This window comes from Rhea americana, unplaced genomic scaffold (assembly GCF_003343005.1).
Source record: "Rhea americana isolate MKP2758 unplaced genomic scaffold, rheAme1 scaffold_347, whole genome shotgun sequence".
In the NCBI taxonomy this organism is placed as follows: Eukaryota; Metazoa; Chordata; class Aves; order Rheiformes; family Rheidae; genus Rhea; species Rhea americana.
This window is the reverse complement of record NW_028186476.1, coordinates 480,414-503,594: the sequence shown is the minus strand read 5'-3', so window position 1 is coordinate 503,594 and position 23,181 is coordinate 480,414. Positions and strand designations below refer to the sequence as shown.

The 23,181-nt window shown below is 36.5% G+C and overlaps 1 protein-coding gene across 1 annotated transcript in view; it reads left to right on the top strand.

The window, feature by feature from the left end:
• MTMR3 (myotubularin related protein 3) overlaps nt 1-23,181 on the top strand; it is a 97,591-nt gene that overhangs the window by 45,128 nt on the left and 29,282 nt on the right. The window contains exons 4-10 of the mRNA XM_085311669.1: nt 4,797-4,874; nt 5,251-5,340; nt 5,929-6,045; nt 13,303-13,385; nt 15,334-15,500; nt 18,406-18,502; nt 20,488-20,601. Coding sequence (XP_085167795.1) covers nt 4,797-4,874; nt 5,251-5,340; nt 5,929-6,045; nt 13,303-13,385; nt 15,334-15,500; nt 18,406-18,502; nt 20,488-20,601 — 746 coding nt within the window. The remainder of the gene's footprint in view (nt 1-4,796; nt 4,875-5,250; nt 5,341-5,928; nt 6,046-13,302; nt 13,386-15,333; nt 15,501-18,405; nt 18,503-20,487; nt 20,602-23,181) is intronic.

Genomic DNA, 23,181 nt, shown 5'->3' with positions numbered 1-23,181 from the left:
TCATTCTAACAAATTCTTTCTTGCTGTATTTGCCAGCAGTTTTTAGAAATACTTTTGTGTTAAAGCAGTTAAGGTGATGAAGCATTTCATCAACATCTAGAAGCAGCATGAGCATGCAGATTGTATTCATATTAGAAAGTTTTATAAGTTCTTGTACCTTTTACCTTGGCAACATCACAGTTTATATCTGACACTGAAAACACTATATTTTTGTTCACATAACTTTCCTAAAACTCACTTAAAGAAAGGAAATTCTCCACATTCATGTAAAAACCACAGTAGTGTAGTAGAAGTAGTTTTGCAGCTAAATACAGCAGTTACAATTAAGAAACCTGTTCTGCAGTTATTTGAGTAATCTCTGCTAATGGTTCATATTGGATTTTTGGAAATTTTAAAAGAGCTATTTCTTTAAGTTAATATTGTTGTTATTAACATGTTGATGGTTAGTGTACTAAACTTTTAACATAAATATATCTAACCAATCCAAAGTGTAAAAGAACAATTTTGTCACATCAGAGTGCCTAATAAATTCAAACTTCTCATCAGTGACACTAGGCATTTTTTAGGTTTGTAATAAAGCTCATCTTTTTAATTATGTATTTGTTTCTTTATTAATCATGCCTAAATCATAGAATTGGTAAGGTTGGAAGGGAGCTATGGAGGTCATCTAGTCCAACCCTCAAGCGAGTGGCCCATACAGGGATTGGACCCGTGACCTTAGCATTATTAGCACAATGCTCTAACCAACTGAGCTAAACCTAACCCAGTTAAAGAAATTTTCTGAAATAGCGTAGTCTTTTTTTTCTATTCAGAAGTCTTTACTGTCAGTGTTTAAAGCTATGATTAAATGGTATCTAAATCATCTAGATGGACTGGAAATGTTTGGTCTTAACCACTTAAACTGTGGTTCTGGAACAGCAGACTCTGTGCTGGCAAGAAGGTAGTTGGCTGCAGAAGGCAGTAGTGCCAAGAGCTCATCTATAGCAGCCTGCAGAAGTGGTAACTGAGATGTCCTCCTTAGGGGTACTTATCTAAACATGCTGTTACTCTTTATCCCTCTTCTGTCTGGCTATAGGCTTGACAAAAGAATGTGTAAACTAATAACTACTTTGTGGGTGGAGAAGGAGATTTATGCCGAGTCTTACAGTGCTTAAATCCATCTTCTCTTGAATCATTAATGTTCATTTTATCAGAATATACTGTAAAGATAAGCCAGTCTGTGCCTTTTCTTGACAGATGAACTTGAAGACGGAGGTCTGTTGGACAAATAAGCCTATTACTTAGCCAGCCATCAGTTTAAATTTCATTGAGCAGGAGGTTCATTTTTTAAATCTTGTAGAGCAAGGACAAAGGTGCATCACTTAATCTGGAAAACATGTAGTCAGAAACAAAGATTAGAAGCTAAAACCAGATGCCTTTGAGAGAACTGCTGTATTTCTTATTTCTTGATAACTTCAAGTCAAAAGTAGATTTTGGGGGGGAAGATAACCTAATACAGCATAAATAAAATACGGAGTTGTGCTGTAATCAAGCACAAGGTCTTGGTTTGAATACAGGGACTGAAATTTTGTGACTTCTGATACATGAGAGAGGTCAAACCTGATGAATTTATGGCCAGCTTAGCTTTAATCACTGTGGTTCATTGAATCACAGCTACAGAGGGAACTCACGTTCATATGAAGGTCATATGGAACTGTTGTCATCCTTCTGCTTCCTTTGAAACAAAAATATTTATTAAATAATTCTGCATTTTTTAAATCAATACTAACAATAATATTGTCTTCATCTTATTGTTGACAGAGAACGTTTCTAGATTTCCTTGGTTTCTAATAACTTAAAAGAATCTCTTACTCGCTTTCATTCTTGTAGTCATAGAAATTTCTGTGCTGTTTTTTCAGTTTTTCTTTATTGATAGATTTTTACTTCGTTGATGAGTTCTGTTTGCTATCAAGTTTTCTAGTTTTTATTTTTCTTTTTTGTTCAAAATTATGCTCTTATATCTAATATTTCCTTCATTTTTTCAAAGAATTAGTGGCAGTTCCATCTCAGTTCTGCTCATATTTTCCTCCAGTTTTATATATTTATATTCCTGAACAATTTCACATATATGCTACTCAGTTTATCCATGTTTAGTGTAATACAGTCATGATTTTTAAGCACAAGGCAAACATAATTTTCCAGTTCAATGAGTAAGAATAATCTTTTTCTGTGATAATAAAGTCCAGAAAAAAGTTGCATTGTGTTGCATACAATGTAATTCATTAGAAAAATATAATCTATAACTTTTTAAATGCCCACGATATTTTACTGTGGAATATGTCTACTGTTGAACTCCAGACTTTGTAATCTAAATTGAAAGTTCTCCCTGTAATAAAGAAAATGCTTAAGGACTTGTACTTTTCTGTTTAGTAGTATGGTGTGTAATGGACTCCTGTCAGGAACCAGCCTGCTATATACCTGGGGCCATATACTTTTAATGAAATTAGTTAAAATAAAGGGCTCAGGAGTTCCAAGTTTTTCCATCTGGCCTGGACAGGTTTGCTGTATTTTGAGTTCTTATTTTCTGTTATATGAACACCAAGTTGAGCTTTACAAAAGTGGTAATGTTGGCTGATGCGGTAGGTAATACAGGCTTTGAATTGTTTGACATCCCGTTCCAGTTCCGAAACATCCTCTGCCTGCTCTCATCTCTAACCCATCTCCCTGCCACCACTCAGCCTCCTCCTCTCTGCAGTCTGAGCCCTGTCTCGGTCACAGCCTGCAATATCCCGCTGCACTTGCGGTTTGCGGATGACTGGTACCTGCGGCTGGCCGTGGGGCAGCAGACTGTGAGATAGCAAAAAGTGACTCTGAATGCCGGCGCGGACAGAGCCGTGTCTCCGTGGACTTTTCTAAGCTAGTCTGAATTAACCCCCTCCAGTTACCTCGACTCGTGACTCTGAGCTTGCTCCTGCTGGAAAGCTGTGAGAGTCGCAACCAAGGCAGTGCTTAGAAACTTACCACCACGTCTCATGCAGTAGATATAAGTTTTTAAGAATTATTCTGGCTTGTACTCTGGCACTATTCCTTCGAAGTGTTATTCTAGATGCTGTAATTAACTGTGGGATTTTGAATCTACTTGCAAGCCTTTATATGCTGTTTCTTGCCTACTCTAGGAACATAAAGGCATTTTGTTTATTGGAGTATTTGTATTTAAAAGAGAGTGCGGTGCTTTCTCATTGATTTTTACACATTTTTACACAGGGGATGTGTTATGCTCAGAATACATCCATCTACTGCTCCTTTTCCCTTTGTAAATATTCTGTTCAATATACAGAATATAGTTAGTCGTTCCTGCAGTGTCATTGTGCCTGTGGGCTGATGAGTTTGAAATTGTTTTCTCTGTCAACCACAACACTGATAATTCCAAATTTATTTATAAGTGAGGTGACATGTGACCTGAGAACTGACTGTGCTCAATTGCTATATTTAACTTTGTATCTTTTGTCTGATGTGGATAGCAAAACTCATAAAATATCTATATGAATTTTTTAAAAAGAAAGAACCTATCTGAATCATAAACTGAATAGCAGACAGAGCTCAAGATTAAATTATTATTCTTGTATTCAGTTCAATCATTAAGTTCCTATTAGGGTCAGTTGCACAAACTACATGACCCTGTGGTCTTTAATATTTTCCAAAAAAAGGCAGATGGTAAAAGATTGGGGACTTGTTAGTGGAGAGTGCAAGTCAGTCATACAGAGAGATTGGAAAGGTCTTGGAAGGATAACTACAAGAAAATGTGTATCTTGGTACATCCACACGTACAGAAGAAAATGATAATTGTAGAATGTGGACTTCTATCCTCAGAAGTAACAACTGTCTGTGAAAACAACTTGGACACTCTAGTGAGTAGTCAGCAAGACAGGAGGAACCAGCAAAGTGGTGGAACCAAAATGGTAATGCAGTCTGCATATATATAAAAAGGGGGAAGTGGGTGAAAAGTGAAGACCTCTTTGACTCTCAGTTTGCCACTATTTTAACTGCTGCTGGACTTCTGTGTCCAGTCTCAGTGTCTACAGATCAGATGGAGTAAGTGTACTGGAAAAGAGTACAGACAGGAGCTATGAGGACAGTAGAAAGATTGGGAAGTACATCCTCTGAAAGACTCCAGGAGCTCAATCTCTTTGATTCTCAAAGAGAAGATTTAGGGGGTAATTTGATCAAAGGTAACAAGTATTCATGTGGGAAAAATAAATGTAGTGATAAAAGGTGCTTAAGTTTAGCAGAAAAGATATTAATAATCTTCAGATGCTGGAAGAAGTAAAGGTTGTATTTTATGTCTAGAAATACAAAGCAGATTTTTTTGTGTGGTTATTAACTTATGGAGCAAATCATTAAAACTGTGATGGCTTCCCTGTCACTAACAATTCAAAAAAAAATCTTTTTCCTGAAATATACACTGTAGTTAAAAAAAAAAAAAAAAAAAAAAACTTAAGGAGAATGCTACAACCTATGTTATATAGCAGACTAAATGATCAGAACAATACCGTTGGTTTTATAACGTATATGTTTGTGAATCACCATCTGCAAAGTGACTCAGGAGAAACTTCAGGATAATCTAGAAGAATGAAAATACTTTAGTTTAAAGGATATAAACAGAGTAGTCTAATTGCTACATTCAGACTAGTATTTTCTTGGCAGTACAGTTTTCTAGGTTTTCTTAGCTATACTACCAACCTTTAAAAATGAATTTGTATTTATTTGCCAAAAGAAAATAAATTTGTCTTCATCTTTACACTTTTCTGGTTTTCCAGATTTTAATAAGTGAAGAAGAGCCTTTAAATATTTTGAGTAAAGACGAGGATCTCTCCTCCTATTCAGGGCCTGTCATGGTAAGCAAAATGATTTTGTATGGACTGTTGCCGAGCAGAATAGGCTAATATCTGAAAAGCATTAGAGAATTATGTTTACATGTGGGTTTGTAGAATCTTATGTGTAAGTACTGGGCTCAGGCTAATGTTTTTACTGTATACCCCTACAAATCCTTCTCTTTATGACTTTATTAATCATGTTGCAAGAAGAAAACCTGTTTCTAATACCATATTTAGTTGTTTGAGTGCTTGTCTTTGTAAGTGTGGTAACTTTAGTAAGTTATTGATAGCTGAATTCTCTAAACAGTCTGTTCTGTTTGAGCTTTGTTGATAGACTGCTGCATGGTGAAGAAGTCTATGACAGTGCTGAAGTTAACTGTAAAGCTTTGTTTCTCAGGATGAAGAGACTCAACACAGCCTTGAGTGCATCCAGGCTAATCAGATTTTTCCCAGGAAGCAGCTGATCCGAGAGGATGAAAACCTTCAGGTAATCACCACGTTGCGCCTTGCCAGTTAAGATCAAAGTAACAGTAGTTGAGCTATATATTCTCTGACCTCTCCTGTAGAATTTTAATTCCTAATTATAGGAGAAATAAATTTTCTTTCTAAGTACACACATAAGATAGTCATCTGGGCTTTCTTAGTGAATGCTGGCAACAAATAGCTTAGAAAGTTATTCATCTTACATGTTTTCCCTTCTTTAGGATGAATTTAATCACTGTATGAAATGCCTCTCTCCATTAATTAAAGAGTAAGATTATAAATGATGAGGTCAGACTCTTTGCCAAAATGTGAAGATATTTTGCTCAAATTTTTTGTAAAAATTCACCTTTTTCACAGAAAAGCACATATTGCTCAGGAAAATTGAGAGAAAATGAAGAATCTTTTAAAACAAAGGCTACAATTAATCTCCAAAGCAACCTTACCAGAAACATTTCTTCTTAGCAATAATGGCTAAGTTAAGCCCTTAGCGGTGTTTCAGTTTGTTTTTTGATGATGTGTTCCTGAGTGGATATTTACACGAGGTGTGTGTTTGGTAAATGCTTTCTAAAAGGTTTCTCTTCCCATTCTGAAGGTCCCGTTCATTGAACTTCATGGTGAGAGTACAGAGTATGTAGGACGAGCAGAGGACGCCATCATTGCACTTTCAAATTATAGACTTCACATCAAATTCAAAGAGTCTATTGTGAATGTAAGTGTCCTTCATGCTGCTGTGGTAAAATACATATATTCTGAACACAATCCAGATCAAAGAACTAAGGATGAATGTAGAATGAATCTGCCTTTTGGGGTCAGTGGTAATGGAAAATGGATGCTTAAACCACATTTACTGCACATAGTCAGTAGAAAAAGATAGTCTTTTCCCAAGGAAGGTTGGGACCTCCATTGTCGGAGGAGCTTCAAAATACACACCTGGAAAGGTTCAGATACTGAAGTTAGATGCCTGGAGTTTGATAATATCAGTACTTTCAGTGTCATTGACATGAGAACTGTGAATTGGATGTGGATGAATCTTCAGATACTCTTTACTCTAAGCTTTACCCTAAGAGTCCATTTTTAAAAACTTTTACATGTCCAGCTACTCATGATCATTTAGATAAACTTCTGTTTATATAAAATCAATTAAGTGGCCATTCTGCAGTCCTTTACAATAGTGTATTGATGACATACAGCAGTCCTGCTAGTTACAATACCATCTGTGAATTATAGGAATCAGCTAGGACATTACACGTGTCACAGAAATATTTCTATGGATTTTTGTGGTAAAACCAGCAAAACAAAGGCAAAGAATCAGAGCATTTTTTTTTCCCGATAATGGATTTTTATCCAGTCTCTTTAGTTCAGGACAGTTCCTGAATGCCTGGCTAGTTGTTGACAGCTGCCAGTGGTCAGTCATGAATTCTGWACTATGTAATCATGAATTAAGTGTAAAACACCAAAACTGGTACATGTTATTCTAAAGCTGCCAAAAGCAAGGAAATTAAAATATAAGAATGACAGGTGTCCATCCATGTTTGACTGATACACAGGAGATGCGATGGTCAGGAATATCAGCTAGATGGCCTGTGTACATAACTGATTTAAATTTTGATGTCATGTCAATCTTAAATCATTCCTTTGTTGTTTTGTGCAAAAGCCAAATTATTAACTCTATGAATATCTTGTTTACTAATTATTTAAAACCACAGCTTCACACACTTTTACATTGTCTCTGATCGTAGAGCTATGTTATGTACGGACTTTAAAATATGCCTGTGTCGTAGATACCATTAATCATACTAAGTGCTCTTTTAGTCCGTGAATTGTCAAGCTGGTCGGCTGATCAGTTGTGTCTTCTAGGCTAATGAATGTCTATGCACAGCATTGACATCCCTGCATCATCAAGATTTTAGCATATTTTCAGCAAATAAGGTGTTTTTCTGAGCTTGGTATTTGTTTTTGTCTGTTATAATGACACAAGTTTAATTAGAAGTTTAAGAGCTATTATCTTCAGCTGCTGACCCTATGAAGGAGATAATACGTATATGTGAATATGCAGAGGTAGCATAACTTCAATTTTCACTTATCTCATTCTACAGTCAGTCTTTAAATATAACTTAAGACTTAAAAGTTAATGTCTAAGTGCCACTAGGCATCAGAACGGCAGCCAAGGGTCAGCTAGATGCTGGGATGTCTCAGCTGCAGTCCAGTCGGATGCATCTATTCACACTGTTAGCAACAGAGAGAAAATACATTATGTGGTATGCATTTTATAGGATTCTTTTTCCTCTTTATGATCCAGATATGAATTCTAAAGTGAGATTCTGTCAAGGGGCCTGTTGCAATAAATCTATTAATGAATTATACAATTAGATTTTTTAAATTCAGAGTCTGAATGTTGTAATGAAGTTAGCAACTAGAAATGATAGAGCGAAGGACTTAATATTTAAGAATGAGGAGCTAAGACATGAGAAACAAGAGTACCTTTAGAAATCAAGAGTTAGTCCTTAAGAATGTTAGGAAATAATCAAATTACTTTATTAGAGAAGACACAAATGCTGTCACTGTCCTTACTATCATATCTGTCCCATAGATAATGAGGGGGGTATTCATTTTCAGGAGCTATCAGTTTAATATTTTTGAACAGTAACAAAAATCAACTTTTTCTTAAATAAAATATTCTTTCTTTGTGTCAGGAAGGAGTACATGAAATTGAGTCAATATTACTATGTTGATTTTACTTTATTGGCCCTTTCATATCCAGTATTCTGCCTCTCACCCCATCTGATATCTCAAGTGCTTTTAGTCCTGCTTCATAAGCTATCACTAACCAGAAAGATTCAGTTAAATAGTGTATGAGGTAGAACAGAATATAGATTATTTTTCTGTAACCATATATGACCATCACCAGTAACTTAGTATGAGGTCTACTGACCAGAATSTAAGGCAGACAGGACTTTGAATACCTCTAAGGGTAAAAGATACATGCAGTATTTAGGAACTATTTTTCACGTTGCTAAATTTTGGAATAATCACTTTGGTTGTTTTCGATCAAAATTATTGATCAAATGGTGACATTTTATATGAAGTCTTTGCTAAGTACTATCTGTTTCTATTCATCTTGTTTCTTTACTACTGCTTTTATATCCTTAGAACTGTTCTGAAAATACCTGACTTCCATAAGGAGACCTCTTTCAAAATGTATAGATGTTTACTACTGATAGAAGGACAACTGCATGAAGGAAATGGAACCCAGTTAAGAATGGATTCCTAGTCTATGTTTTGCCTTACTCTTCTTGTTTCTTTACAATTTAATAGACTGGCTGACAAAACAGTGCTTGTGAAACCTTATTAAGTAGCACAATTCTGCTAGATCATTTGCTGTACCTGTGCTTGAAATAAATTTAAATGTTTGTAATGCTCACTTTGCAACACAGCAGAAAAGTTGTATGCATAAATCCTTTCAAGCATACATGTAATTAGAGTAGTAATAAGAACACAGCATTATAGATGCAAAGAGAAAAGATCCAGTAGACCACACATAAATTGGTGGGGATTATGGCTTTCAAAAGTGTTGACTTTTATTAATCCATGGGATAAAAATGCAGACTCAACAGTGATATCTCAGTGCAAATCAGAAGTTCGGTTCCCAGGCAGATCTCTGTTGATTGGCTTTCCTTAAGAAAAAATTCAGACTTTGCAGCTGGGAAGTATTTCTGTCTCATTGTTTTGCTCCCACTAAGCTAAATGCATTTATGAGAGAATTAAAATTTCAGTGTAGTTTATGAAACTGCAGATTTGAATGTAGCCTCCTTCAAAGAGTTATTTTGATCACAATAGGAAAAACAGTTATACTGGCAAGATGAGGAAGCCTTTCAGTTACTTCAGTTTAGGAAATAACGTGAGTTTCAGTATAAGCATTCCTTACTTCATCTTTAATTAAAAGATAATTCATTTGGTATTTTTCCCATCTTTTTTTTGTATCAAGGTAGTGATTCATCTGTTCTGAACTCAGTCCTTGTATCGTTCCCAGTTCTTTGTCCTCTGATTATCTACAATGCATGTACGTTAGGTCAGTCATGAAAGCAGACTAAATGATTTCCTCCAAGACAAAACCTAGGTATACCTGAGGTGTAAGTCAAGGTGTAATTTGTTTCAAGTACTCCTTGTAGGCTGAATGGACAGAATCACTCCAGGAGGGATTTGACTCCCTCCAACTGGAAGAGTCTTCTGACACCTTCTGAGCTGACCTTTCACCCTCAGCACCTCCATATGTCTTTTTACTATGCTTCAGGTCATGCAATACATATCCTTGACCACCATACTGTTAAAAATAACCAGTCTGTAACATAACCCAGACATTTTTTTCAGCCTCTGAACTAAGAAAACCACAAAAACCTACTAATCACAGGCCAAAAGCCACTGTATGCCACATGGCATTGAGGAGAGACTCAGGCTAAATTGTATACAGAGTAGAGCATATAGCATATTCACTGTATAAGGAGTTGGCTTACAGCAACATGAACGTGGTACACTGCATGCCACTTGATCTGGCAGCCAAGGATTGAGCCACGGATGGATGGTTTCAGCAGCATAAACATTATTTCTACTTTTTAAAAGAGGTATATAGAGGTATATTTTTCTAAATATATCCTGTATTGCTATTAGATCACAGCCAACTGCAGTAATTCAACCTCCCTCATTTAATTAAAGAAATGGAGTTGTAAAATGTTGCTAGTGTTTAAAATAAGATAATTTAAGAAGAGACAATTGAGAGAGAGGTATTGCAAAAGCATGATGCTGCAGTGCACTCTACAGTGTGATAGGCTTGGCCTTTCCTAACAACGCACATTTGTTCATGCAAACCCCCAAATGATTGCTTCTCCGCTGTGTTATTTAGATAGCCATTATTTTATGGTGAAGTGCCTGCAAATAGACCTGATGGCTCTTGAACGAGCAAACTAACTGCACTGAGTGTATCTGACTTGCTGCATGCTTCAGCCTGAAAAACATAACAATGACAATGGAAGGTTTTCCGTGGGAGAATGAAGGCAGGTAATTTTATGCAGTTTTGTGGGAGAAGAATAATGGGCAGGAAGGAGATAGAAAAGATGAAAATGGAAGAGAATCAGAGGCTAGATTTTTATGACCAGAAAAGAAAAGAAGGTAGTCCTGAAGAAAAAACAGCAGATTGTAAGGAAATAGATGGGGATCTGCATGTAGATTGTCAAGAGAGAAAAAAATGGCTGTTGAGCAGGGGGCAGATTGGAAGGGAATAGAACAAAGAATGACTTTGGAAGAAGGAAATTAAAAATAGTGTAGGAGTTGGTCTTGAAAGCATAAATATCGTTTGTATGTCATTAGAGTGCAGACAGGAACAGGAGAGAGAACAAAGCTCTTAGGAGTAGGGACTATGGTGAAAAACTGCTGCTTATACGAAGATGGGCATTGGAAGGAATGCAATAAAAGAAGGCTTGAAAATAAAAGAATTTTAACAGAGAAGGAGCATTTGACTGAAAAAAAGGGAAGTCTTCTAGATTCTCAATTCTTTTAGCCGGGGAAAGATATCTTACTTTCCCTATAGAAGCCATGTGGTACTTCTAAGTAACTCATTACATGAGGCTACCCAGTGTGGAACAAAAAACAGAGGATTCTCCAATCTTAAATCTGTTACAGTCTTTGAATTTTTTATACCAAACTGCCACAATAGTTCCTCTACCTTGCAGGCTAAAATTAATAGGAGAAGGAACAGAATAAATTGCCAGTTAAAATAAAAAGATTAACTAGAGCAACACCACTGCCAATCTGCTTGTCTGTAATGCTTATCTAATCTGCATTACACCAGTATCCAAGCCTATCCGTGTATTATCCTTGCCGTTGGCTTGTTCTGCTAGAGATGGGTGACTGCCGTAAAGTTCTGCTTAATGGTGGCAAGTAGAGAGGGTCTGTCAGTTTGTAGTTTTGTACGTAGAGGCTTATCTCAGAGGAGGGAATCCTCAGTTAAGATGCCCATTCCTGTTGCTGGCTATGTAATTTATATTAGACTATCGCAGATTTTAAAAACAGTAATAAAGCTGCAAACAATGACTAAAATGAAAGTTTCAGTTTTACCTGAATCCTTTACCTGAATCCCCTAAYTACTGGGTTACCAAGTCAGATCCTATCTTGTCTATTCATTTTGTGCATGAATTTTATATTCTTTGATAGCCCGGTTTCAACGAGAGTAACGGAGAACAACTTACCTGTACCAACCTGTCTGGTAATGGGAGATGAGGGTTAGAGCTGGGGAGGATTCTAGCACTGCTTCTTGGCTGAGGGCTGACCAAAGGATAAGGATAAAAGATGAGTATTAGGGCAATATCTGGCTGTTGTATTTGGGGAATTGCGAGCTCTAGTGAATCTGGACTCTGACTTCTGAGCGGACAGGAGTACTGGATGTGCAGCTGTGAGTTAGATCATCCTACTCTGATGACAAAGGAAATAACAATCACAGAATCCCAGAATGGGTAAGGTTGGAAGGGACCTCTGTAGTCCAACCCCACTGCTCAAGCAGGGTCACCTAGAGCATGTCAGGCAGGGTTGCATCCAGGCAGATTTTGAATATCTCCGGAGAAAGAGACTCCACAACCTCTTTGGGCAGTGGAGTTCCAGTGCTTTGTCACTCTCACAGGAAAGAAATTCCTCCTCATATTCAGGCAGAACTTCCTGTGGTTCAGTTTGTGCCCATTGCCTCTTGTCTTTTCGCATGGGACTACTGAAAAGAGTTTGTCCGCATCCCCTTGACACCCTCCCTTCAGGGACTTATAGACAGTGATAAGATCCCCCCCCTCAGTCTTCTCTTCTCCAGGCTAAACAGGCCCAGCTCTTGTAGCTGTTCCAGGACAGAGGCTCTAGTCCTCTGATCGTGTTTGTAGCCCTACACTGGACTCTCTCCAGTAGCTCCATGTCTCTCTTGTCCTGGGGAGCCCAGAATTGGACTCAGTACTCGAGATGTGGCCTCATCAGAGCTGAGTAGAGTGTATTCAATGTTTGAACATTTCTTTTTTTATTGAAAAATCTCAGTGTCAGAGCTTTTATTGTCTTCCTGTAATGTTTGATATAATCTCTAATAAATACTTGAAACAATTTTTACTTCCTATTTGTTACAAATATTAACTAATTTTTTTAACAGTATTTGGAATTTAGTTATGTTCTTGTTAGTTGAATACTAACTTTCATTCATTTAAGACGAAGATGTACATTTGGCTGCCTCAGGTAAAGTACCAGAAACATTAGTGAAACCTATTATTTTCATCCTGTGGTCTCTTGCTTTCCATCTTTAAATGTACTTGCATGTACTTAAATGTTTTGCTTGATCAAGCTTCTTCTAGTTACATGTACCATAAACATAAGTGCATGTAACTACACCTTTAAAAATGAAAAGATTCAGCTTTATTATTCTAAATATGGCTGCTTTGATCACAAGTCTTGATCTACACAGGCCAAATGATTTTTCTTAAAGAGGAAATATGGAGTATATCCATATAACAAGCATCTATAATGCAGCAGCCTGTAAAGGGAAGTCTGGCTTGGCATTTCATTTTTTACRACAATATCTAAAATTATATTCACTAAACCCCTAAATTGGGACCTGTAAGAAAGAAGAAATGATGCTTCCCTGAGAGAGGRGCTTGTGGGTTTCTGCTGCTTGACTTATGTTATTGCTGCTGCACTCTTCCTCATTCAACATGTGGTCTCAGCTGGTTTCCTRTGATCCCTTAAGGTTCATAGACTATATAGCAATGGAACTAGCAACTTGACTGATATATAGAACCATACACTTCAGAGCTGTTGAAGTAGATACTTAAGAGTTTTTTTTCTCTCTCTCTTTTTCTCTGCACATAGCCCTGTAATAAATCCTTGTGAGGTATGCCAATAAATTACAGTGTTAGTGCCTCAAACTAAAATTATATAATCTTTTTAATTGCAGGTTCCATTACAGCTTATAGAAAGTGTTGAGTGCCGCGATATATTTCAACTCCATTTGACTTGCAAAGACTGCAAAGTTATAAGGTATGTCCACACTGAATGCTGGAGGGGGCGTAACTTTACTTTCCCTGTGCTGCCAACATCTGTGATGTTCTAAGGAAATGTTTTTTTGTTCCTTTGTGTACTTACTCCCCCCCCCCCCCAAAAAAAAATTTTCCTCCTGTCCTTTTTGTATAGGGTAGCTAGACATTTTTGAGAAGAGGATAGAGGGGATACGGTCTGCACTGTTGCTTGCTGCTGTCTAATATAGCAGAAAGTCTTGGTCTGACCCTAAGTGGCTATTTTTATTTAATTCAGAAATTAATTTTAGTATCMCTGCATTTTCCCTGTCTCACAATCTATTGAAAAAGAAAGTAAGAGTATCTAGCAATAAGGTAGAGCCAAGTCTGCAACCCACCCTGTTAGCCAGCAGAGCAAAGCAGACAGCATCATGTAGAAGGTAGTATAAATCTGTTTCTGTCCTTCAGCATTCTTCCAGAGTGCCCTAGAAGCCTTTGAGCTTCACCATTTCCTACTTTTATACTGGAGAAATTAATGTTGATCTATAAATTTTAATTAACAAGAAAGGAAAATTTCTTTCTGATTAAATGTTTGTTGGCAGTACCTTTTGTATAATGAAATGAGTTTCAGCCATATCTGAGCACTCAGAATGTTTAACAGGCCAGCTGCTTCCTGAAATGCTGTATTTTGATTAGGACTGATTTTACTTTAGAAGTAATATTTAGTTCAATTTGAATTAAATATTGAACTTCCTCTTAACTTGTAGCTCTTGACATTTGAAAATTCAGCCTTCCTGTCTACATTAATTTGTTATTTCTCTTCAATCGTAGAGTGAATACAAATTACTTGTATATAACCCCTTCCTTTTGAAATTCCCTTCAAAATCGTAGCTCTGGGAATTAGTACTTGCTAACACTGATCACTGGAAGTGTGAGGCCAAGATGCCAGATTTAAAACACGCTTACATTATTTTTCTTGAACAAAATAATTTGTATTTTGAATAATAGTGCTCAAGTGAAGCTAGTGTTGAAAATAACAAAATACTGACTTGATAAGAATTTTTCAAGTTTTTACAGAAGCTCCAGTACTTAGAAAGAAAATGCAGTTTTTAGGGTGAGCTGCATCTTATCTAATCGTAGCTATGTAGAAGATAATTATCTCGTTTAAGCTAGTAGTCTAGGCTCACTTTATAGTTGGTGAAGAAAATGCCTCCAGGCAGCGGTTTCTCTCAGCTATTTTAGACACATTTCTTAAGACAGCTTGAGTTGGATGTGTGTTTTCCTTCCACTGAATGACTTTTAGATATTTACAGGTGGRGGTGAGGAATTCTGCCCTTAGAGAACACAGATGCTATCATTAGCCATGAATGCAGTAGTACACAGCCTGAACCAAATGTAAATACTTGGTGTATGTTTTATAACTGTTAAATCTTGAGAAAATCTGCCAGAGAAAAATGAATTGCTAGTTTTACTTCCACGCTTTTGTTCTAGAGGGCCCAGGGAACCTCTCTGAAAAGACAAACTAATGTAATTTTCATATACTGCTCTGAAGATTAGTCTCTCCTGCATAGGGAATATTCATGGCGGTTTGTTGTTAGTCTGTAACCTCAGGCAAAGGTCAGATCCAAAAACATTGCTTCTCCTTGCCATCAAGGCCAGGGAAGAGCAACATAGCATATGAGGTAGGGAAATAATGTAAAATTTCAGGTACTGGAAGATGTCCTCATTGTTCTCAAATTAAGTGGATTCAGATGGTATTTCTCCTATGTCTAATCAGAAAATGCATTCTTGCTTGCAGGAATATGATACATTGGTACAATATGTGTGAGGTTTTTGAGATGTAATTCTGAGACAATAAGATGCTTATTCTCATCTTTAGCTTTCACAGAAGTTTTGATAGATCCTCTTGTCAGATCTTACAGTCTGGTGTCTTTGACTGAAAATTAATAGAGAAATATTTGGTTCTGGGGCAGGTGTCAGTTCTCTACTTTTGAGCAGTGTCAAGATTGGCTTAAGCGACTGAACAATGCCATCCGCCCGCCTTCAAAGATAGAAGACCTTTTTTCATTTGCCTATCATGCTTGGTGTATGGAGGTATATGCCAGCGAAAAAGAACAGCATGGGGATTTGTGTCGGCCAGGTATGTGGAAACACTTTGGTTATCATCGGACATGCTTTGATTAGTAACTGCCTGTTTGTTACTGAAATACAGAATTCTCCAGAAATGGAAGAGACAAACAGTAATGTATTTAACAATGTAGTTCATTTCCCTACTCGACAGATAGGTTTCAATCTAACATTGGTTTAGGATATAATGGAGCATTTACAAATCAAATAATTTGTGTCTTGAATTAGTAATTTTTACTTCCCCATGGCTTACTTATTTCTGGATATTATCCTCCTATAAAGAATTGAATTACAGTTAAAATAAATCCATGGGAATGTAATTGAAGAAGCTAATCCAAGCCATTATAATCTATTTCTTTACATGAAAGTATTTGTCCAGTATTTGATAGATTTTGAAGAAATGTAATATTTTATGCCTACCTATTTAAATCTTCTGTGAAAAAAATTCTAAATCTTATCAATGTATGTATTGGACGATTTGAATTATAGCTCACAAGATCAACTTCTATAGTTAGAAGGCACAAGTCCACAAAATACATAGCTTGTTTTTCTGTTTCTGAGAGTTGGTTTGGGATACTTAGGAAAGTCTAGGTTATACAACTTGACTCAAAATTCTTCTTAAAATGCCAGCATTTCAGGAGGAAAGGACAAAATGTTAAGGCTAAAGTTTTGTTTCTTAGGGAGCAGCGAATCTGTGATTTCATGACATTCAGAGTAGCTGAAAATTCAAGGGACAAATCAAGCAGAATGTTTCATTTTTCTTGCTGGGGTCTTCAGCATAAGAGTAATTGTAGTTTCCTATATTTCCCTAAAACACATAAGCAGTATTGAGGACTGGGGCTATTTCTGATATTCTCATTTGTTATCCAGAAAAGTCCTTGAGCATACCTCACAAGTTTTAATGACCACTTCTTCACAGCAGCTGATAATGAAACCTATCCTCTGTGCTGAGAGAACATGCTGTATATTGCTGTGCCAATAAAAAGTTAAAAAAATTAAAATTCATTGCTGAGGAATAACATGGCGGAGGTTGTTACCTTGCTGGAATGTATTATTACAGTTTCATCTCTACATTGACAAAAGGTCTAATATGGTATAGTAGTATATGGTACCAACCAACTTTTGTAAAACAGGGAGCTGGAGTATTTGATGAGCAGCTGGCTGGAAGATAATAAATGCAAGGTCATGCAGGGTATAAGAGTACATTTGAGAAGCAGGAAATAATTGGCAAGCTCCAGTCTAATTGATCTGGTGATAGGGAAGGTAATGCCGAGCTACAGTGCCTATATGATTCTGAGAGGAACCTTCTGAAGAAGCAGCACAACGCAGGAGCCAGAACTATTTCATTTTTATGATACTTCTTTTACTAGTTGTATGAGGTATAAGGAGTAAGTGATTATTGCTAGTCAGGTCCAATGTATTTATCAGTGTATATCTTAAAGAGTGAATATTTTTCACTTGCACAAAAAGTGGTCCCCACATTTTACCTTTCAAAAAGTATAAGAAAAATAATCTTGTTAGCCGTCTCTTATGCAGATCTTTACACATTCTCCATATGGTAAGCATGTCTAGATTTGCAGCTGTCAAAAAACTCAACTTTTTACATGTTGGATGTATGATTTGACATGTGGGGATGAATAATATCATAGCTTTTCTCTTTCAGAGTTAATCAATTCCTGTAATTAGACTGCTGTCTTTACTCTTATTTTACCTGCTTTTCCATATTTATCTTTAGTCTTTAGTAAGTCTTTAGTAAGATCACATAAAAATTTAGGTTTCAGACAAATTCATTACATTTTACAAAATTACATTACACAGATTCCTGTGTCTATTGTATATATCTCATATATTTAAAACCTTTAAGGGTTTTCTGAAACACATAACAGAAATGTGTGATACTTAAAGCATTAATTTTTCAGTAGATTTTTCCCCCGTTGATTGATGCTCTGTCTCATGATACAGTGAAAGAGTAATTTAAACAGACAGGCAATGAACAGACTTCCAGAATTGTTTTATCTAGCGATGCTCAAACATTCATTAGATTTATTAGGTTTCCTAGCTTTTCAAATCTGGAAATTCTGCACAAGGGATCGTGCTCTGCACTTTGAGTACCTTGTAATTCTCTAAATTTGCTGTTTATCAGAATAATTTTTCTTTGCTGACATTGTATATTTGTTCAACTGTATTTAGATGCTTTTTAAAATATGTCCAGAAAATGAATGGAACTCATTCTGATTCCTTTAATATATTAATCCAGGAATTTGCGAGGACTTTGTGACTGATAATTGTGCCTAACAATCATTTATGCATTTTATCTTTATATCTTGGCTATGAGTCATGGAAGAATAGTCTCCAGTTTAGAGATGGAAAACTGAGATGTAGGTTAAATTACGGGGTTTGCCTACAGTCACACAGGAAGCCTGTTGCTGAAATTGCGTATTAAATTGAGATTGCCTAAGTTTCATGCCACATCCTCTTTATTAACCTTTCACGTATCAGTTAGACTGGAGCTTCACATTCTCATACAATATTCTCAACTCTGGAAAAACTACTAGCATTTTCTCACTGAGATTGCTGATGGCTCTAAATACTGCTTGATTGGTTCTGGTCTGCAGTGTTACTGTGTTTTTTATAGTCTTACAGAAACTAGACATGTCAGAGGAAAAGTCCTTTATGGATTTGGATTTTCTGAAGAGCTGATCAGTGAGAGCCATCAGCACAAACTCTGGCACTCTTGTTTGATACAGATTTTCAGAATAGGACTGTGAAACATAAACAGTTTTCTTTTTGGACAATTCCTTTCTCTTTTCAGTTTTTAGTAAGTATGAATACAGTGGTGTCTTTCTCCAACTGTTTTGAAAGGTAGGACGCTTACTATGTATTTCACATTTATTTCTCTATCTGCCTTTGATACCCAGGAGAACATGTAACTTCAAGGTTTAAAAATGAAGTTGAGCGGATGGGTTTTGATATGAACAATGCCTGGAGGATTTCCAACATCAACGAGAAATATAAGTAAGTTATATAGGCTGCTGATTCACAGCCAAATGTCACCTCACAACACTAATTCTGTTATGGCGATTACTGGAACTTTTTCCAAATTCTGAAGTCCTTAACTCTGGGACAGTTGGAGTTACGATTTTTTGCTGTTTTATAGCATGAATATGCTTTTAAGGCAGTATTTAATACTATATTAGCTGTTAAATTCTTGTAGGCTTAGAAATACCAGATTTTAATGTGCTTGCTGGTGCACTTCCTAGAGAGTTAAGTAATCTAATGCAAGAAGGCACAGCCTTAAGTGAGCACAGAGTGGAGTTATATTGAACTTGTAATAACTTTTTTTAACGTATCTTCTTCTCTAACTTAGGACAAAGAATTGTTAAAACAAAAAAAAGTTGGCTTTGAAGAGTCAAGCATGTAGACCCAGAAACTGTGACAAGAAAAAGTCTATCTCTAGTTCAGAGTGTGTGGGCAAATGACCTCTCCTTTTTCTGCTGAAGCAGATGAAGGTGTTTCTCCATTCACAGCTGGGAGGACAGAGTGTACTGGCTGACCCCTAATCCTGTGCAGTGCAGAAACAGCAGCTAARCTTTGTAAGGACACTTGTTTCATTGCACTGTCTTTGCAGGATAATGACTTCCAACTGATGACTGGCAACACTGCAAGGAGGATGTTTGTTTAGGTCTCAACAAATCTAGTAAAGAAAAAATAACTATTCTTTACATATTTCGTACTTAAGAAAAATGTAGAAAACTTTAAATATCATATGGAAGCAGGATGACTCAAACTCACTTCTTTCCTTTTTGTCCCCAGCACTTGAGAAAAGAGTGTTTTTCAGGACTTTTTTTATATTTTCTGAATAGAATAAACATAGTCATATGATTAAGTCTGTCCTTATGCAGTAAATACATCTTTTTTTTTTTTTTAAGTGTTTCTTCTTCAAAGAACCTCATTGCAGGAAAATATAGTAGCATACAAGAGGTTTAGGAGATACTCTTTTACGTTTTGAAGGCTTTCTCCTATTAATGTATTTACATTTGAATGAACTGTAAAATGTGTTGCAGTCTACAGACCAGGAATGGGAATGTGCTAGAACCAGCGGCACATAATGCTGATTTTTGTTGTTTCCCACTTCTTTAATTGTATTTTTTTAAAAAATCTGATCTTTTTTCTTAGCCAAAGAACAGCCAAAATGGAGGACATTTTAATATTTCAGAATACAGTTCTGTTAGAATTATAACCTTTATGTCCTGTTCTTAATATAGCCCTCGAAATATTGATTAAGTAGGGAAAATAGTATTTTTGTGTACTCTCTGAATTATGACATTCAGTCCATATGTGAGATTGTGCTCATCTCTCCAGTAGAATAATTCTGTTCATTTTATTGCCTGATTGGACTGTGTATGAAGTTTACAATTCAACAATATGTTACAGTCACTACTGACTGCTTGTGCTATTCCTGCTATCCGTACAGGCTTTCTGCACTCTGTGGTAGTCATTACTTCCTTAGTTAAATTATAAAGTAGGAGATGTATCTAGTAGAGGCAAGTGCCAGTTAGCCAGTCATACATAAGACAGCACATTCAGATTCCTGCCTTCACAGGGAGTTACTTAGCCAGTGGACATTTCCTCCCTTGAATGCAGTAGCCCACAATGGCTCTATTTCTATGTTTTGTGRCCCAGGAAATTGAGTGATGAATTCTTAATGAGGAATTTCTGTTCTGTGGTCCAGTTTATTTCAGCTGTTGTAATTCAAAATAAGCAGCATACAAATTTCCTGTGGAAACACTAACTTGAACCTTCAAATTCTGAAATGCGTTTATGCATCTTGATGTTCGTAGTGCTTTTTATGTCTACTGAAGAGGAATTTATTAACATTCAATGAACCAGGAATTAATAAAATTGCATAGTTTGCAGAGATGAGCATCAATCAGGTTACTCATACTCTTTTTGTTCTTTGGGAAGCTTGTGTTCAACTCTTTGCACCACTTTTCTCACAGACTCTGTGGTAGTTACCCGCAGGAAATCATAGTTCCCGCCTGGATCACGGATAAAGAGCTAGAGAGTGTGGCAAGCTTTCGGTCCTGGAAACGTATCCCTGCTGTTGTGTACAGGTGAGGTCTCACATATGGAACAGCTTTCACCAGACTGTTAAAGGGGTGTTCTAGTGAATAAAGCTGAAATAAGTTAAAATGGGAATCTCAGCTTGTAATGAAGGTTGCTTAGGTGCTGTCCTCTGGCTCCCTGAGCCTGAAAAATTCTAACAAAAGCCTTAAAGATACTTCAAATTAGTATTTTTACAACCTATTCAAAGTAGTGAGAGGTCTGCCTTGCATCTTGCTGTGTTCATGCATTTGTAACATGATGCAGAGGGAAGTAGCATGAAGGACAAGGATCTACCAGGATGGAGTTGGAGAACTAGGCTGGAAAGAGGCAACAAACCTGGCAAAATTGCCTCTGTGCTGCCTGTTAGAGTGGTACCAAAGTCAACATGTTCTGGGATTACTGGTGCTGATGCACTGTGGGGTTCTGTCTGCAGTGAGACCTTGTTATTCCACTCCAGAAGGATCACAGAAGCAGTGTAGCTTATGAGTATTATGGACAATCAGGAGAACAAGACCCTRCAGCTAAACACAAACCATCAGGAGAAGAAGACCCTGCAGCTAGTGGGTGGTTTGTATTTAGCTGCAGGGTCTTGTTCTCCTGATTGTCCGTACTATTCATACTACTTGGTTGAACGGAGGTGGCAGGAGAGCCGTCATATGAAACCAAGTTCAAACCTGTATTTAACCGACAGTCAGCTGTAACATGTTAGGCCTGATAGTCTGTGGTCTTTTTGTCTTCATTTGCAACTTGCATGTGTAGATGTTCTGTTTCACCTGGAAAGGACATTTTGACAGTGTTAAACAGATAGTGAGCTGTTTCTTTCTGGTTATATTTGTCATTTTCCTTCTCTCCAAAAGTTCTCATCAGGGAAGTAGCTTGAAGATACAAGTAAGTTGTTTCTGAAACCTTCTCCTGTATGCTGGAGCTTTGATGGTTGTACAGTCTGCCTTGGTGCCATATTGAATTTTACTTTATAGACACATAGACACAGTTATTTTTCCTCATATTTCTGGATAGTTCTTTGTTTGATGGGTGGCATTTTTATCACAGTACAGAAGCTTTCTATTGCCTGCTTCTTTCTTTCATTTATTATAGTAACATCTATTTGAATAAAAATTAGAAACCCTGCCTTGTTTGAAAAGTTATCATGGAAATGATGATGCATTGAAATACTCAGTTCCTTGTGCTCAATTTCTGTAACTAACATAAAAACTGTTTGGTGATAATGTGGCAGATCAGGAAGCTAAGCAAATCTTGTAAAATTTCTCTGAATTTTTCTGTCACATTGGTAGTCCAATGGGGGTAAACGTCCCAATACGAAGGAAAAATCCTCTGATATGCAACCCTATTTTGTTGTTTCTGTTTTGTACCCATTCAGATCTCCAAGGATATAACATAGCTGCACATACTGGCCCTTGTCAAGCCATATATAAAGTGAAATAGACTTATTACGTGTTCATTCCAAGTGTAAATAATGATTTATATGTTTTAATTACAAACAGACATTGCAAGAACACTCAAGCTTTGCATCTCCTACAACTCATTCTTAGGGCATTCACCTCAATTAAGAGTGATTTTTTCTTTTTGAATGTGAAAATGAAAAAAAGTAAAAAGAAGAAATAAACATAGCTGAAGGAGTGATAGATAGCACCCCTTATTAGATACTCTAGTAGTTTTTCTTTGATTCTGACTTGGATATTTGGAAGAAGAATCACACAATAAAGAAGCTCAGACAAACTAACATTCATTGCCAGATTCTAAAGAGATTTAAGAGAGACATATGCAAACTACAGAACTATGTATATGTTAGTTACATCTACGTATTTTAAACAGATTTTTAATCAGACAGTCTCTTGCTTAAGCCAAGTCCAGCTTTTCTTCATAATAAAAGTACTTTTCTGAGACATTATTCTTTGGCAGCTTCTTTAATGAGTAATATTTTTTTAGCATCTTTTTTCAAATATTCTGGGACTTATCATTTAATGTTTTGGCTACTGTTCTGGTGTTACTTATCTTCCCCAAAATATATAAAATCTCTTTAAAAAAAATCAAATGACTAAGAGTTTAGAAAGATAATGAATAATGATAATTCCATTAAGCCTGCCCAGTCACCCATTCCTTCTAAACAGAGAGATGTTGAAGAGCTGTTCCTTTGAACGGCAGCCTAGATTTACAGGTCGGTAAAGCTGACAGAATTTTCATGTGGCCTAGGTGCGAGGAGCAAGTATGCAAGAGTGAAGAATAGCGTATGAAACATCATATAGCTGGCATAAAGAGTTCTTGTTCCATGCGGGGAAAAGGGATTAATTTGTGGCAGCAGACCATTATCTTTGCATCCTTCTACCTTTTCTCCTTTTCTTCCAAATAAGCAGTTAGCAGTCTCTTTCTAAATGTTAGGAATTGCCCTCATCCTCTGTTAACCTCTGTGAGGGGAAAAGTGCTTTTCAGCATAGGCTAAATTTTTAAGAAGTGAGTTATTTGATTATTATGGTAATACATACGTGCACATGTGCACACACACATGTATATATATAAAAACTTGTATTTTTTTTGTATGATTTTGTGTCTACCTTTGAACAGTGCATTTC